The sequence below is a fragment of the Aythya fuligula genome, chromosome 1 (genome assembly GCF_009819795.1).
Source record: "Aythya fuligula isolate bAytFul2 chromosome 1, bAytFul2.pri, whole genome shotgun sequence".
NCBI classification, from domain to species: domain Eukaryota; kingdom Metazoa; phylum Chordata; class Aves; order Anseriformes; family Anatidae; genus Aythya; species Aythya fuligula.
The window spans coordinates 178,316,190-178,331,775 of NC_045559.1; the positions used below are offsets into that span (position 1 = coordinate 178,316,190).

The 15,586-nt window shown below is 40.4% G+C and overlaps 1 protein-coding gene across 4 annotated transcripts in view; it reads left to right on the forward strand.

The window, feature by feature from the left end:
* Nucleotides 1-15,586, forward strand: part of FNDC3A (fibronectin type III domain containing 3A) — a 115,091-nt gene that overhangs the window by 73,645 nt on the left and 25,860 nt on the right. For all 4 annotated transcript variants that reach the window (XM_032186740.1, XM_032186748.1, XM_032186757.1 and 1 more), the window contains 6 exons: nucleotides 400-458; nucleotides 7,411-7,568; nucleotides 8,834-8,893; nucleotides 11,055-11,193; nucleotides 11,793-11,846; nucleotides 12,460-12,584. In XM_032186740.1, coding sequence (XP_032042631.1) covers nucleotides 400-458; nucleotides 7,411-7,568; nucleotides 8,834-8,893; nucleotides 11,055-11,193; nucleotides 11,793-11,846; nucleotides 12,460-12,584 — 595 coding nt within the window. The remainder of the gene's footprint in view (nucleotides 1-399; nucleotides 459-7,410; nucleotides 7,569-8,833; nucleotides 8,894-11,054; nucleotides 11,194-11,792; nucleotides 11,847-12,459; nucleotides 12,585-15,586) is intronic.

Here is a 15,586-nt window from a genome sequence, read left to right on the forward strand (position 1 = left end):
TAGTCAGTCCTTCCTCCAGCTGATGTGCAGTAAGGTCTTTTAAACTATTGTAACTTGGCTGTGACTCCATCCAAAGAGAAATCTATAGGAAATATCTCGGCCAAGAGGTTAACTTCTCCAGAGCAGTAGTTTGTTTAAAATTACACATTAATAGAAGATAACCACACTTTTTGTATTCTATTAAATCACAGAACACATTTACAACTAGTTTAAAGTGAACAACAACTCTGGGAGGTTTTGGGTTTTATGTTGCCCTAGCTGAATACAAGCTGGCCTGGTGTTGTGTTTTATACATGCTGTAATCTATATGCAATTGTTGAATTTGAAGAACTATTTCAATGTAAAGTCACTGAACAGTGATTCATGGGCACTTTGTTTGCTTTGATTTTGTTTTTTAAGAAAAGGATGAAGAAACAAAAGCACTTGAAGCACTTCTTTCTAATATAGCCAAGCCAGTGGTAAGTGATTGCAGCTTTCTATAAAAGCAGTGTATCTGTTGCTATTTTATACGTTTATACCTCCTTTTCTCTAAGTTCAATTCTTCAATTTCTAGCAGTAATGAAAACTCACTTAACTTTCATTCACTGAAATGCAAATGACCAAAGTAATTTTTAATTTATTAACATTTATGAAGCTAAAATTGTCCTAATACTTACTGTGTGGAATTCTTTTCATTGCATTCATTCCTCAGGTATTTATATTCATGGATTAGATCTGCCACGAGCCTTGTCTTCTCCAGGCTGAACAATCCCAGCTCTTGCAGTCAGGCTCTTTTCAGTGGTGCCCAGTGACAGAATAAAAGGCAGTGGTCACAAACTGAGGCACAGAAAGCTCCCTGTGAACATCAGCAAGCACTTAGGATCATAGAAACCTTTATGTTGGAAAAGACCTCTAAGATCATCAAGTCCAACCCTTAACCCTTAACAAGTCCAAATCTGCCACTAAACTACTTCTGTTCTGTGAGACTGATAAAGCACCAGCCCAGGCTGCCCAGAGAGGATGTGGAGTCTCCCTCCTTGGAGATCTTCTCAAGCTGCCTGGACGCAGTCTTGTGCACCCTGCTCTGGGGGGCCCTGCTGGAGCAGGAGGGTCGGCCCAGGTGGCCTCCAGAGGTCCCTTCCCACCTCTGCCGTTCTGTGATTCTGTGGTGCTGAGCTGGCAGACCTAACTGCTTGGGATCCCGCTGTGTCCAAGCACCAGAACGTGATAACGTATCGTCAGTGCCCCTGTCGTGGAGGTAGAAATTGTCTGCATCAAATCTCGTAAGAAAGGGTTGAGAGAAATGAAATGAAGACATAGAGAGGAGTATCCTAGCTGCTTCTGGGGTGCAGGTGGTAGCTGTGACATTAAAGATCAGTAGCTCTGAACGGGATGTTCCTGGAGACCAGAGCTGGTGAACAGGCCATAAAAAGATTTTTAGGTGAAGAAAGTGGGACTGGAAAGAAAGCTTATGAAGATTAAGGTGTGGTGGAGAAAAGAAGTGAAGAGCAGAGACAGTTCCTAGCAAGGAGCACAGGTCCAAAGGATAACCAAGACCGAGGGATCCTGAAATAGATGAGGAGTCTGAGATGGGAAAATGAGACCAGGAGCAAATAGAGCAGTGTATGAACTACTGGGAGAACAACTGTCTGTTCTGTTTGTTATTTTTGCTCCTAGTAAGACTGAGAGTGGTGGGTGTAATGGGCAGTAGTAGCAAGAGGCTGAAACTGCCTGAGAAAGATGATTTGTGAGGTAAGGGCACCGGAACTTCAGTGGGAGATAAAGGGGAGAAATTGGGTATGGAGTAAATGAGTACAGACTGGAATGAAGAACCAGTGGTTAGGGCCAAACTTCAAGAAGTGGGAGAAAAAAGGGTCGGGAAGGATTACAGCTGTGAGAGGTGAACCTAAGGCTGTATCTGACACCATCAAGCCTTACCCAGGAGCTTGGGTGTAATCCAGCTTTCCTAAATCTCATCAGCCTTTTGACAGCAAGTACTCGTGAGACCTGCCAGCAGAGGTTTTGTTTTGCAGCCTGTTATTTCACTGCCCAGCTGTGCGTTTCATCTCCACGGATGGTACTAAACTCTTACAGCTATCGCGGTGTTAGATCGAGCATCAGGGATTGTGCAGGGTTCCCGGGTTGCTGTTGGACATCGCACTGTAGGAAGACAGGCATCAAAATAGCATTAGAAGAATTAGATTCCCTTTTCAAAGTGAAGCAGTGAAGATTTAGTGCTAATGCTGGCCCATTGTGTGCGAGATGAAAATAGCCTTTTTTTTCTTTTTCTTTTTTTTAAACACAACGACATGGTGTTTTTTCTGTATGGTGCTTTTTCTCTATGGTAAAGATTATTTCCCTGCACGAAGTAATCTGCTCTGCGAATGGATCAGTCCTTTGCCCCTGGTCAGGGCATCCAAGTCTGGGATGTCAGCAGTGACTACATTGGCACGGGGAGTGGCAACTGAGCATCCTAGGTGGTCAGGGAGACTGTGAGAAGTAGAATCAACAGATGGTGACTTCTACTGTGTTGTAGAGGACATACAAAAAAGCAATAGGGTTCCAGTACATCCCTGTCTTGTTTCCCTTTGCTTCCTTCTGCTTGCAGCACTCAACCAACCATCCATGGCTTATAGGCAAGTCTAAGTTTCACCATTTCCCCTCCCCACCATGACCTGTCTTGAATTTCACTGCTTGTAGCTGAGTGCCTGCAAGTGCTGTCTTTGCAGCCCTCAGAAAACATCACAGGCCTAGGCAGTGGTAGTTTGCCACAGAGCAAACAGTGCAGAAGGCAAAAAGCCAGGCTTCCAGCACTTGGAGAGGCTTACAGGGAGTATCAGAGCTGCAGGTGGGTGGAAGACTAGCTGATGTTGCAGCTTTGGGGAGTGGGATCTGATGAGAGCAACTGGATAGTTTGCTGAGGCTTTGCATGATCAGAAGCAAGCCTCACACCGTTTCTCCAAGGAAATATTATCCTCACCCGCCCACAAGTGAACCAGGAGATCATTTTTTCACACCTTTTTGTAGGTCTCATCAGAAATATTTCTACAGGGTTTTGGTTAATACTTTGCTTGAAGCACTGTATTTAGGGATTCTTGGTGGATCATCAGCTCCTGTTTTCTGGATGAACTTCAGTGCCAGCACAGGGAGTACTGGCTGTTGGATCAGCCAGTACAAGAAGTACAGTTTGCTGCACCAGCCATCACATCTGCCTCCTTTGCTGTTTGGTTAATAGAAGAGGAGACAAGGGGACCTGAAAAGGCAAAAAGCAAACTGAAGAATGGAGCTGAAGGCTGGGGATTTAAGGACAAGAAGGGACAGGGACTCAGAGTTCTCAGAGTTTGAGGACTGGTTGTATGGCATTGTAAAGCCCTGGGGAGTACATCATGTTTTGTAGCTCATGCATGTTGTGTATGCTTCAGGGCTTTTAGAACATGATGCAGCTTACTCACCAGTTAAGTACCTTATGTCACTGAATGCAATCCAGCTTGCACATATTAAAACTGCTTTTTTTTTTTTTTTTTTTTTTTACCCAAATGGCACGTGGTTAATAAGGAGATTATTTTTGTAAGGTGCACTGCTAGTGGAGACATGCCACCTCTTAATTTCCTCAGCGCCTAGGGCCCAAGTCAAGTGGTGTCATCTGCTTTGAAGAAGCGCAGTGCTCAGAGCTGCAACCACAATCAACTGCAGCTGCTGAATAAGTGCACGAAGTAATAAGTAATGCCAAGTTTTCTGAAAAAATCCCTCCTCAGTGTCTCAGATCGGTCACAGTGGATTCTTCTGATCTTAATCTTTGTTCTTCAAAAATATTTTTTTCCTCCTCATATCACTGTGATATTTGAAAATACACTGGTGTTTTGTACTGGAGAACTGATGGGGATTTCTGAAACTTGAGTGATTCCTCAGTAAAGCTCTGGCTACTGTTCAGAAAGTCAAATATTGGGATATTATTGATACTGATCATCGAGGATAAACAATACCAAATAATTACTTGTTCAGCAATGACTGTCATATGCATACTTAACTTGAAGGTGGAGCAATCATCTATGCTGATGTAATCTAAGACTACCATAGTGGATATACACAATAGGGAATTCTTTTTCATAGGATATCTTCATTTTAGCCATTACTAATCTTTTGATACTTTGCTTTTGTCCCTTATTGATATTCTTGAGCAAAATGTATATGACATAATCTGGACCTAGTCTTGTCTTTGTCTTTAAAAATCATTCTCCCAGCTACAAGTTGAACCTGAAAAGAATCTAATGTTTTGTAAACCAGTTGTAAAGGACTTAAGTTATATTCTGTTGTATGTGCTTGCAACTGTGATTTATCTATTTTTTAGCAACTGAGTGGTTGAAAATACTCACACACCTATATGAGTTGACTGAAAAGCTCCAGAACTTATGAAATATTTAGCATCAAAAAGCATGTGGTCCAGAAGAAAAACCTCATTGTTGCTCAGCACTACTTTTACTGCTTCTCTCTTTGTCTAATCAGTGACCCCTCACGCACAAGCTATAGTTCAGGGGACTTTACACTCCACCACCCTGATTCTTTGGGGTTGCAGGAAAGAAAAGAGCAGCTTCTGTGGGATTCAGGCATTGGATAGGGTTGGAAATTACTTCCAGTATTTGTCCCTGGCAAAGTGTTGCTCCTTGTGTTTCATTTCTCTGCCTTAGAGGTGCTCAGGTACGTGCTTCTTACACTTGTTCCATGAGAAGTTCACTTCCCGGTGCTCCCCAATGCTTATTAGTTTAGGCTTGGCTTCTTGCCACTGCTTGGTTTGACACAAGTGTGTGTCACTGAAGGGGAACCACTGGTTTAACGTGACCACCTGGTTTGTTGTAGGCCATTTGGTTTCACTGGGCACCATCTGCTGGACCCAGAGCTTTTGCTGCAGGGTGTTAATTTTCTAGTCCAGCTACAGTGGTACATAGGGTGGAAAGGGATTTCTGCTGCATTGCAAGCACAGGGCAGAAATAACTGCTAAATGCTTCTTGCTTTCCTGCATTGTGCTTTAAAGTTGGAACTTCTACATCCAGCAGTAGTAGAGCAGTGCCTGACTTGGAGTTTTCCTCATATTTTTTCTAATATCTTTTGTCTTTAATCGTGTTAGCTCTTTTTTTGCTTCATTTGGAATTTTTTTATAGCTTTTTTTATTACACTGCAGCTTTCCATGCATCTTTAGGATGTCCTTAATTCCCAGCTTCTGCAAATACCTTTCACTTTGCATTTCTGCATGTTGAATCACACTAACTCTTGCTTTTTAAGCTTTGGCAAATTGGCCACAGCAAAGCTTCAGATCTTTGTAATATTGTTTAGTCACATATGCTGTTTACACAGAGTAAAACAACCAGAACAACCTACATAGTCACTGATTTTTAGCTGGGTACATAACACAGTAACTCTAACACAATGAAACAATATTAACAGTTGTCATCTATTATATTAGAAGTCTTATGGAAGTTCTTGCTTACATGAGTTCACCAGCAAACATTGTCCTGGGGGAATAACTAAAGATAATTCTTCCAACCAGACACTTAAAGAACATTGCATCCTGTTCTCTGTTGACTTTTGTTGCTATATAACAGATTTCCACTCTGCTCTGGGTTTAATTTTACTATTCAAAGTTCTGTCAGTTGTCTATTACGCTGCAGTGTTGTTTTTGATGTCCCACCCTTCCTGTTCTCTCTGTAGTGAACAGCTGAAACCTCTAATGCTTAAATGTTCCAATAAGATGTAACACCAGCCCTAATTTATACCAACCATTTTGACTTGTCCTGTGTAAAAGAAGACAGATACACTGAGATGTTTGAAGAGAAATGTAATCTGAAGTGTGTAAGGCACTGCTAAAGCATCAGATGAAGTGTTACGTACTGTTCTGGGCAATGCACTGAAGATAAGGGAGCAGGAGGAGGTAATCAACAAGGAGAGTGAAAATGATCAGATTTAGGCAAGTGAGGGGAGACACATCGTAAGTCTTCAAATACATAAGAAACAATTGCTGAAAAGAGATCTCCTGTTCAAATCCATGGTGGCTAGGGTAAGTAGGTTTAATTGGTAAAAGGAAAGATAATGCCTGGACATCAGGAAAAAAAATTGTTACCAATAAGCCATTTCCTCTGCTTCGTTCTTGAAGTTGACCCAGTCAGGTTAAGAGCACCAGTTGTGAAAACAGCATTTTGATTCTCATACTCTAGTAATAGATCTCCAAAAGCAATTATTCAAAAAAAAAATAAATCTATATATCACAGTGATACTGTGAAACTAGTCATTTCACATAATGCGTTGTCAATTCTTTTGAAATGATTGGAAACAGTAGGCAGACACAACATACAAACCACAACAGTAGATGTGCAATATTAATACATACAGATTTCTAAGCATCATCCTTCAGTAAAAAATCCTAAGAAATTGTAATCACACGCGCATGCCCATGCAGTCACCTGTAGAATTAAGAGCATTCCCCAGCCCCTTGCAGCATGTGTGGGCTGCAGACCCTGTTCTTCCAGGAGTATGGGGTGATATGGTTATGCAAAGGGTGGTCTATGCAGGCACTGCCACAGGAACTCTTTGGGATGTTGTAGTACATATATGCACTTAGTGAGCCTGCCTTCTGTGTGAGCACCCAAGCCCAATGCACATTATGAGATGCATTCTAGTATTCCCTTTACTAACAGAGTACACAATATTATCCCTGTTCATATCATGATCAATAAATACTTGCTGGGGTAGTTGACCAAAGAGATTGTAATCTAAGGATAAGGTTGTTGAGAGTTTACCTGTTACAGTAACGCCCATCATTTTGGAGAAATTCTTGAGCTTTTGTATATGTCATATGAAAACTGAGTCAGCGTGAAAGTTTTAAAATCACAGTGCTGGTCATGTCAAAATATTTAAACAACAACAACAAAAAACCACACCTGAAATCTTATCATTAAGTGAAATAGCTGGTATCACGATATATGCTTTGCCATCATCTCATGTTTCATAGATTATAAAATCATTTAGGTTGGAAAAGACCCATAAGATCATCAAGTCCAACCACCACCTAACAATACCACGTCCACCACTAAACCATGTTCCTCAGCACCTCTCTTACGTACCTCCAGGGATGGTGACTCCTCCACTTCCCTTGGCAGCCTGTCCCAGTGCCTAACCTCTGGAGCCCACTAGATGGCATTCGTTGCTTAGAAGTTTTTAGCAGTCAGCCCTGGGCCCTAGGATAGCAGCTTTCTCCTGATGTTCATTCCCAGCTTGATTTCATCTGTGAAAAGTAATGAGTAGATCATGTACCAGTATAAATACTCCGATCTGTTAATGGTGTGTGATTTTCTTCTCTTTTATTTGGCCCTGCGTGGCAAAGCAGTGTTTATCTGCAATGGCATTTAAATGGCACAAGTCTCAAAAGTTATGTTTCTACAGGTATCAGACATTCAGGCAAGAACAGCACTGCTTATGTGGTCACCGCCATCCAGTGATGTCGGAGAAGACACCGACAAGAATAACACACCAGAGGTTTATACTTACGAAGTGATGATTTCAAATACTGGAAAAGATGGAAAATACAAAACTGTATATATGTAGGTGTTCATTTTCTTGTATTTATTCGGTGCTGCATTTAATTGTGTGGCTAAAAACCTCATAAAAATCTGCCCAGTGTTTGGAGATTTAAATAATTAGCAATTTTGTGCAACTTCTCTTCCTGAAACAAGTTACTTTTTCAGTAGAAGCGGTTCTGTTTTATTGTTGAGGTCTATACCAACAGTTAGAATATGTTTAGAGGTTTGTGGAAGAATGTTTTAATACCACTTAGCTGTACTTCAGTCAGCTGCACTAGAAATTACGGGTTCTCAAGAAGTAAGATGTGCACAAGTAGCAACAAATACAAATTGTGCATGTGTTTATTTACTTCAGGACACGCTGCTCCTCCCAGTAAGGGTATTCTTCCCTTCTCTGGAAATGCTCTTGGCAAGAGACAGTGGTACACTATGAAACAGATTCCCACAACTCGAGCAGCAGCAAAACAAGCTAAACTCTCAAACTGTGTAATTCCTAACACAATGTTTTTTTTTAATGTTCTTTTTTTTTTTTTTTTCAACTTTAGCAGTATTTTACATTTAACAGTAAAATTTACCGTAAAGAGCACAGAGCTCCCTAATAACTATAAATCCTTTAGTATTTAGCTAGCAGTTGTTAGTCTCCTTCCGTGGATTTCTTCGGAGCAGTTCATGAATCACAAGTTGGATATCCCTGACCTAGAGCTAGAGGAAAAGAGCTTTGCTAATATAAGCTGATTCACTAACACCAGAGTAATAGGTGTCACTTAGGTGTCTTTTCTGCTTACTGGGCTAGAAGTTTGAAGGAAAGAGTTTTTCTAACATAAGCTGATTTACTAAAAGCAGAGTAATAGATGTCACTTCGGTGTTTTTTCTGCTTTACTAAGCTCTAAAAAGTAGGTGTATGCAGTCGTTTACAGCTTTATATAATCATTTTTATAAGGCTGAAGAATTATAAATGTCAGTGCTTCTACAGGATCTGGTAATTGAGTACTTTTTTTTTGTAATAATGTACATGCACGTTCTCCAGTATATGGAGCTGGTATTACTGAGTAAAGAAGATAATTTTTCTTAAAAAAACAAAAGAGACAAAACAACAGAAACCAAATGAGGGAAGCCCATAAAATCCAAAGATAAAAGCATCTGCATTTTAGCATACTTAGCAACAGAAGCAAACTATTAACAGATGTTTCTTACAAGGAGTGTTAGGTGGATAGGTTAGATGTGTGCCTTTTTATAAGTATGTGATTCTGAAACAATAACTTTAACAAAATCCTATCTCTTTCCAGTGGAGAAGAAAACAAAGTTACTGTAAATGATCTCAGGCCAGCAACTGACTACCATGCAAAGTGAGTATCTTCCTTTTCTGTTCACTAAATTCAGTGAGAATGTTTTCAAAGTTTCATTCTGGCTGTATATTTGATTGAAGAATTCTTCAGAAACTGTCTTTACCCTGTGACATCCTTCTTTAAGTCACAATGATAGTTGAAATATTGGCATTCTCAAGTCAATGTTGTTGGCTTAGTTGACCACACAATCCATTTTGGAAAGCATAAGAGATTGTTGCTGCCTCACCCAGCTCCTGTGGTCTTTACTTGTTTACTTGGTCTTCACTTTACATGCCAACACGGTGACCATTTTTTTTTGTTTAAGCCAGGCACAGATAATGCTTCCCTTATGCCATTTTCCCACAAATACAAGAAGGAGGTACCTTGCACAATAACTTTTTTTTACTGTTCACTTCATCACACTGCTTTCGCTTTGCTTCAGCAGACCAGTAAATCCGATACAATACAGCAGTTTATAAATATGTAATTTATATAAGCATAAAGTTGTGAAGGCAGAAATTAGGGTTTCCTTAAAAGTATTGCTTTTTCAAGAAATAATTGCAAGCAGAGAGAAACTTCTTAGAATCGGTTATCCATCATTTGAGGGATTTCCTTCTCTTTGTGTGGAAAACCCCAAGACTTCTGTGTACTGATCAGGAGCCACTTCTTGACAGCTCGCCAGAAGGCAAGGGAACAGAAGTAAGGATCTGAGTCAAAAATGTTGTGCCTCTTACCACATGAAGCAAGGCAGGAGAAGATTTCTGTAGTGCAATAGTCTCATGATTCCCATTTGCTCAAGTGGAAGTGCTAAGTTCTAGGTCCTCAGTGTGAGGGAGCCTACAATTCCTAGTGCTGTTTTCCACGATATTGTCGCAGTTGCCAAAGTGAAAGCCCAGCAGGGTTCTTCATGACACATTTGCATTTATGCTATGGGCTGCAGCACAGGTTCAGGAGAAGGATGAGTTGTAAATTGACTTGAAGCTCTTTCATATGCAAGTGTTTCCCTGTGATTTTGTTCTTACTTTCAGTAGTGTTTGTGAACTTTATCCAATTATGTTTAAGTCAAAAATGTGTGGAGCACAGAGGTCAGCGCCTAGCTCTTTTTGCCATGTATAATTTGTTTTCTACCAGGCTACGTTCAGATTCTTTTTTACTTAAATGTATTTCTGGTCTTTATAGAGGAAGCATGTGAGTAGGTGATTGAGCTATATAAGCTTTTCCTGAACTAGGAATTAAACAGAATTTTGCCAGTCTAATCATTGCCCAAAAGGAAGACGAGAAAGGCTAAACCCTGAAGATAAACCTGACAAATTATGTATCTGCAACTATATGCAAGGACAAACAATTGTATGCAGCACCAGTGACTATTCAAATGTTCTGCTCTCCCTGTTGATGGAATCTGCAAAGCCAGTTTTCCTATGAGTGTTCATGCAACCAGTGTACAAGGCCTTCTGCAACCAGTGATCAGAGAAAAGGGTGTTCTGTGGTTTGTTTTCTTTTCTTCTTTCAAAGGAACAGGCAAATCAGAAGAAACTAAGTAAGAAGAAAGTAATAGATGGTTTCACCCAAGAGGGAGATGAGGTTACACAGCTCAGGGGGAGGGAGGAGGGCAGAGGAGGCCAGAAAATAATCTTTTACTTTGTTTTGGAGAAAAGCTATGAGAAAAGCAAACCATTTCTCTTTGAGACAGAAGAAACAAATCATTCTTCTGAAGTACACAGAGAGCTAGTGCACAGCCTTTCTAAAAGGTGAACAGGGTGAACAGACTCAGTGAGCTGGATGCAAAAAATTCTCTGAAAATACATCAACAGCTTCATTGTGCTTATCTGAAGAAAGCACTTGGAGAAGAATTATTTGTATTATCAACTTACACATCTACAACAAATAATGAGCCTGCAAGATGTTATCATTATTTCCCAAAAGTACAGCAAACAGTGGTCATATTTCAAATGTAATTGTGAGAATAAAGCTGATTGCTGGTGATGATGTATATCCAAAGTAAAGGACTCTACTTTTGCATTGCTTCCGTTGACCAAGAAGCTTTCACCAGCTATGGATTTGTAACAGTAACATATTAGTAATGAGATAGCAAGGCAGTAACTTAATTCTGAATACTTGGTTTTCTTTGGAAATTGCATATAGAGATTTTGAGGTAAATGTTACTGACGGTTTTCCGTTCTAGAGTCCAAGTGGAATGCAATTGTGTACGGGGAAATCCTTCAGAAGCAGAGAGTTTTACCACAATGAGTTGTGAGCCTGATACTCCAAATCTGCCCAGGATAACTAATCGGACCAAAAATTCTCTTACTTTGCAGTGGAAGGTAAGAATTACTTAAAAATCTGTAAAGCTCTTTAGCAGTTTCAGATCTGTGAATAAATGCCAGTTCATTGAAGTTTTGTCAAACAGTAATGTCAACCACACTTCCGTGACTGAAGTATGTGTATTGTATTAAATGGGGACTTCAGCGAAGAGAAAAAGATTCCCAGAAAAGCCAGGAGCCTTTGTAAATAAAGCTAATGAACTTGAACGGAGACACTGGTTTGAGTTCTGGTCCCCTCCTGTACTGTAGAACCAATTTCTTTTTCCCTTTTTGAACATAGGCTTATTTGTGCAAAGCAAACTAAGTGGTCTGGAAAGACAGATTTGAACAGATCTGCAATCTTAGTGTTGAGAAAAAATCTGTCATATTTTACATTGCTGCCAGAATACTTTCTCAAGGTCTAAATGAAAACAAAAATAGATACAAGCATTCACTGGATAGAAACAGAATTAGGACTGTCCTGGCAAGTGCAACAGTTATGTAAGGGCAGCACCATTTGCCCTCCACTGGTCTTGTCGTGACTTGATCCATGCATGCATCTTTCCTTAACTGATCTTGTATCTGGTTAGAGCTCTAATATCCCTTTTTTCTTGTTGCAGGCATCGTGCGATAATGGTTCTAAAATCCACAGTTACCTATTAGAATGGGATGAAGTAAGCAAGTTATTCTCTTCTACTTTTCATTTTGTGGTTTTCAAAAGTAGTTGTGTGTGACTATACACATCGAGTTGTATCAAAATTATGACTTGTGTAGAGAGAGGCAAGTGACAACTACATAATTTCTGAAAGCGAGTGTGAAAACATGATTATCGCCCTAATTTTTCCTTGGGGTGTATAATGTATCAAATATTTCTTAGTTATGTGATTCTGCCACCCATAATAGTGGCTTTTTCACCAATACTTCTCTCAAGAGCATTGAGGTAGATCATTTTCCTATAACAGTGTTTCTTTTGTATAAAAGGGGTGCGCCAGCAATGTTCCCATAAACGTGTTCCAATCCTAGCCAGACTCTATTCCAAGAGGGAGATGGCAGAGCTGTAGAAACTGTACTGCTTTCTCCTTCTAGCCCTTTGGAGATGGGAAATAGAAAGGAATTTTAAAAGCCTCTAATTCAATACAAGTATGTTTATGTAAAACCTCACTACGGGAGGGTTTCTTGAGTTATGTTACACTTCAAAAATGAATTTACTTCACATTTGTGTGTTACTTTAATTGATGGACACATATTTAATAGGGTGAATAATGTGATTAATTTATTCCTTTTTAGGGAAAAGGAAATGGAGAGTTTTGCCAGTGTTATTATGGCCAACAGAAGCAGTATAGAATTACTAAACTATCACCAGCAATGGGGTACACCTTTAGGCTAGCAGCCAAAAATGACATGGGGATGAGGTAAATATTACTGTTGTATCCATAACTATGGAATGCATTTGCATGCATATGTGTGCTTGCTTAGGAAAAGCATATGATGGCATTTAAAGAAACAAGACTTCTGACCATTTACATAGTTAATGTACCATATGTGATTGGATTATTCATGTTGCAGATCACATTTGCACTGCGAATCACTTGACCCTGCTTGAGCAAGGGAGGCTGGACAAGGAGACCTCCAGAGATCCTTTCTAACCTCAGCTGTTCAATGAGTCCTGGCACAATCAGTTTTGTTCAGGGATTGTTATGGCTACAGCCACTACACGTGTAAATACTTGGCAGATAAATGCTACACATCTCAGCCCCTCTTATGAGCAGCTGTCACCTGCAGATAGCACAGCTGCTTCCGCCAAATTTAGCCTAATTTCCCAAACAGCCTGCTCTAACCTGTGTACACGATGCCCCTTTGTACCTAAAGGGGGAGTGTGAGCGTGGCACAGGCAGCCCAGCTGCTCTCACATGAAATCAGCTCAGGCCGTGCTGATTTTTAGCTTCAGCCTTCGTAGCCTCACGCTGAGCTCCACTGAAGGTTGCTACCTTGGGCTGGCTTCCTACTGCTCTGAGCTGTAATGGAAGTTCTGGCGAAGCGTTGTGGCTTTTGTGTCTGATGTAATAAGCACTTCTGCTAACACGCAGAATGGGGGTCATGCTGAAAGACAAGCAACCCTGCCAGTGGGCCAGAATTGAATGGTTTGGTAAATGCTGCGGGGGTGCTGCTGTTGTTTGGCCAGAGGGTAACTCGGACCACGCTGGCTGCTGCTCTGGCTGCCAGTGAGGTCTAACATGGTGCCAGACCTAAGGCAGTTCTTGCAGCCAGTGTAGCAGTTTACCAGGGCTTGATCCTTAAAGGTAGAGTTGTAGTAACGACAGCATAAAGAGAATGCAGTAACTCTGCTGGAGCAGGAGGTAGGTGCAGCAGAACCCACTCTGCATCCTGTAGTTATATCTATGTTGTGCTCTTTGCCATGTCCATTTTCTGCATATGTCCTTTTACCTGAAAGATATGTTAGTCTCATGTTACCATGGGTAATGGACAGAATATGACACAATACCATTGATATTTTTTTTCTGAGCACGTAGAACTTATTAGGAATGTTTAGGACATGTGGTCATAATTTTTAGAAGTTCAGAAGTGCTGCTTTTCAGGAGTTACAAAGCACCAAACTTTGGTTTTAATTTGTGAATGAATGGCATCTGTTGTCAGTAGAGGATATAATTAAAACTCAAAAAAAATTAAAAATAAAAATAAAAATGAACAGTTTCTCAGGTTGGGCTTACACTACTGGATGTGTTAGCTCTTGGGAGTGCTTCTTGGTCTTCAGGTGAAGCAATAAAGCTGGCTAATATTCTTACTGCTAGGGCTCAGTACTTCTAGAATAAACTGCCTGTGTCCACGCTATTGGACATTTACATCCTATGTGGCATAAAAGCAAGGCTTCTTTAGCCATGAGCATAAAATTGCTATTTTTTGTTTGTGTTTGAGATATTTTGAGCGTTGTGCTGCAGCTCAGTGGAGTGGTGTTTTTATAGCATGAAATGTGTGTTGTCTGTCCTTCAGCTGGCACAAAGGAGTGTTTGAGGGAACAATGCCTGCCTCGACAGTGTTGAAGGACAGTTTAAAAATAGGGAGCCAGACCTGAGGATGTAATTCATGCTGGATAGAAGAAGTCATCTGCAGGCTAAGTACATGAAAACTACAGCTGGCTCAGGAGGTCTCTGAGACATGTTGGGAGGCTTTGGAGAGCACCCAGGGCATGTGTTGCACGTAGTACCTGTTCTTTGTGTCTTCCCTTAGGCTCCTGCTTTGGGTCACTGGCTGAGGACACTGTAGTGGGCTAGGCTGACTTTCAGAGTGCTCCAACACAGTCTTTCTTATGTTGCTGCCTTCTGGAAGATGTTTCTGGAATGAACCGTTCTCTGAGTTTCTCCTGGACTTGTCTTGATGAGATGTAATTGGACAAAAGCAGACAGGGAGTGAGCTGAGAGTTAAGCAGGGGCCAGTGTTCAAGTTCTCTTCCTGTTCCCTGGTTACTTCTGAGTGTAAATGTACCCCCTAGGAGTATCCACACGTATTACACACCTCTGTGGTGTAAGCTGGTGGAAGACAGTCATCAGTTAAGTACCCTTTTTAAAATAATTGCGCTGAATAGATTTTTAAATCTGTATTTCATAGCTGTATCACAACACATTATGTTGTCTTTATGGTATCGCTTAAGTCTCCTGAAATAATATTTACTAGGATAGGGTGACAATTTATTCCTTATGAAATATGTTGAGAACCTTACATATATGCAGACTGAATTTTGCCTAAATGATTTTGCCAGGAAGAATGGATATTCTCTCTTAGAGTTACTCCCATTTTTAAATTTGGTTCTAACCAAACATGAAACCGTGGCTAAACAAATCTGGAAAAATAAAATCTATTGAAAAGATAGAGTATTGTTGTACTCCAAAGTGAAATGTTAAGAGAGGTTCAAAGGTGGGAATTACTGGAGCTCATTTAGTTGGTTTCAATGTGTTTCGGAGTGATTCAATCAAGTAAAGAGATTAAGGCTTTTCAAGGTGTTTTTCTCCACCCCTTCCCTTGCATCTGCACGTGAGTTGGCTGCTTCAGTAGTTGGTTGTGAGTAGACAGCTTTAGTATGTCTAGCTTCTCTTCATGCTTTCTTAGCCTAACTGTAACGCTGGATTTTTTTATTTTTTTTTAAGTAGACACAGCATATGTATCATACTGTCTTAATTTCAGAGATTTTCTCGCTTGTGATTTTTGGCAAAAAAAGTGTTATTCCTGCTTCTCAGGAGAAATGGGTTAGAGAGAAAGGGACAGCAAGGTATCTTCATACTGTGATTTTTCAGGGAAGTCAGATTTGGACACACAAGATATTTGACTGGTTCTGTTGTTCGAGACACATGAGGAATTTTGTTCTCAAGACTTCCTGGTGCTCACTTAGATAATGTCTTGC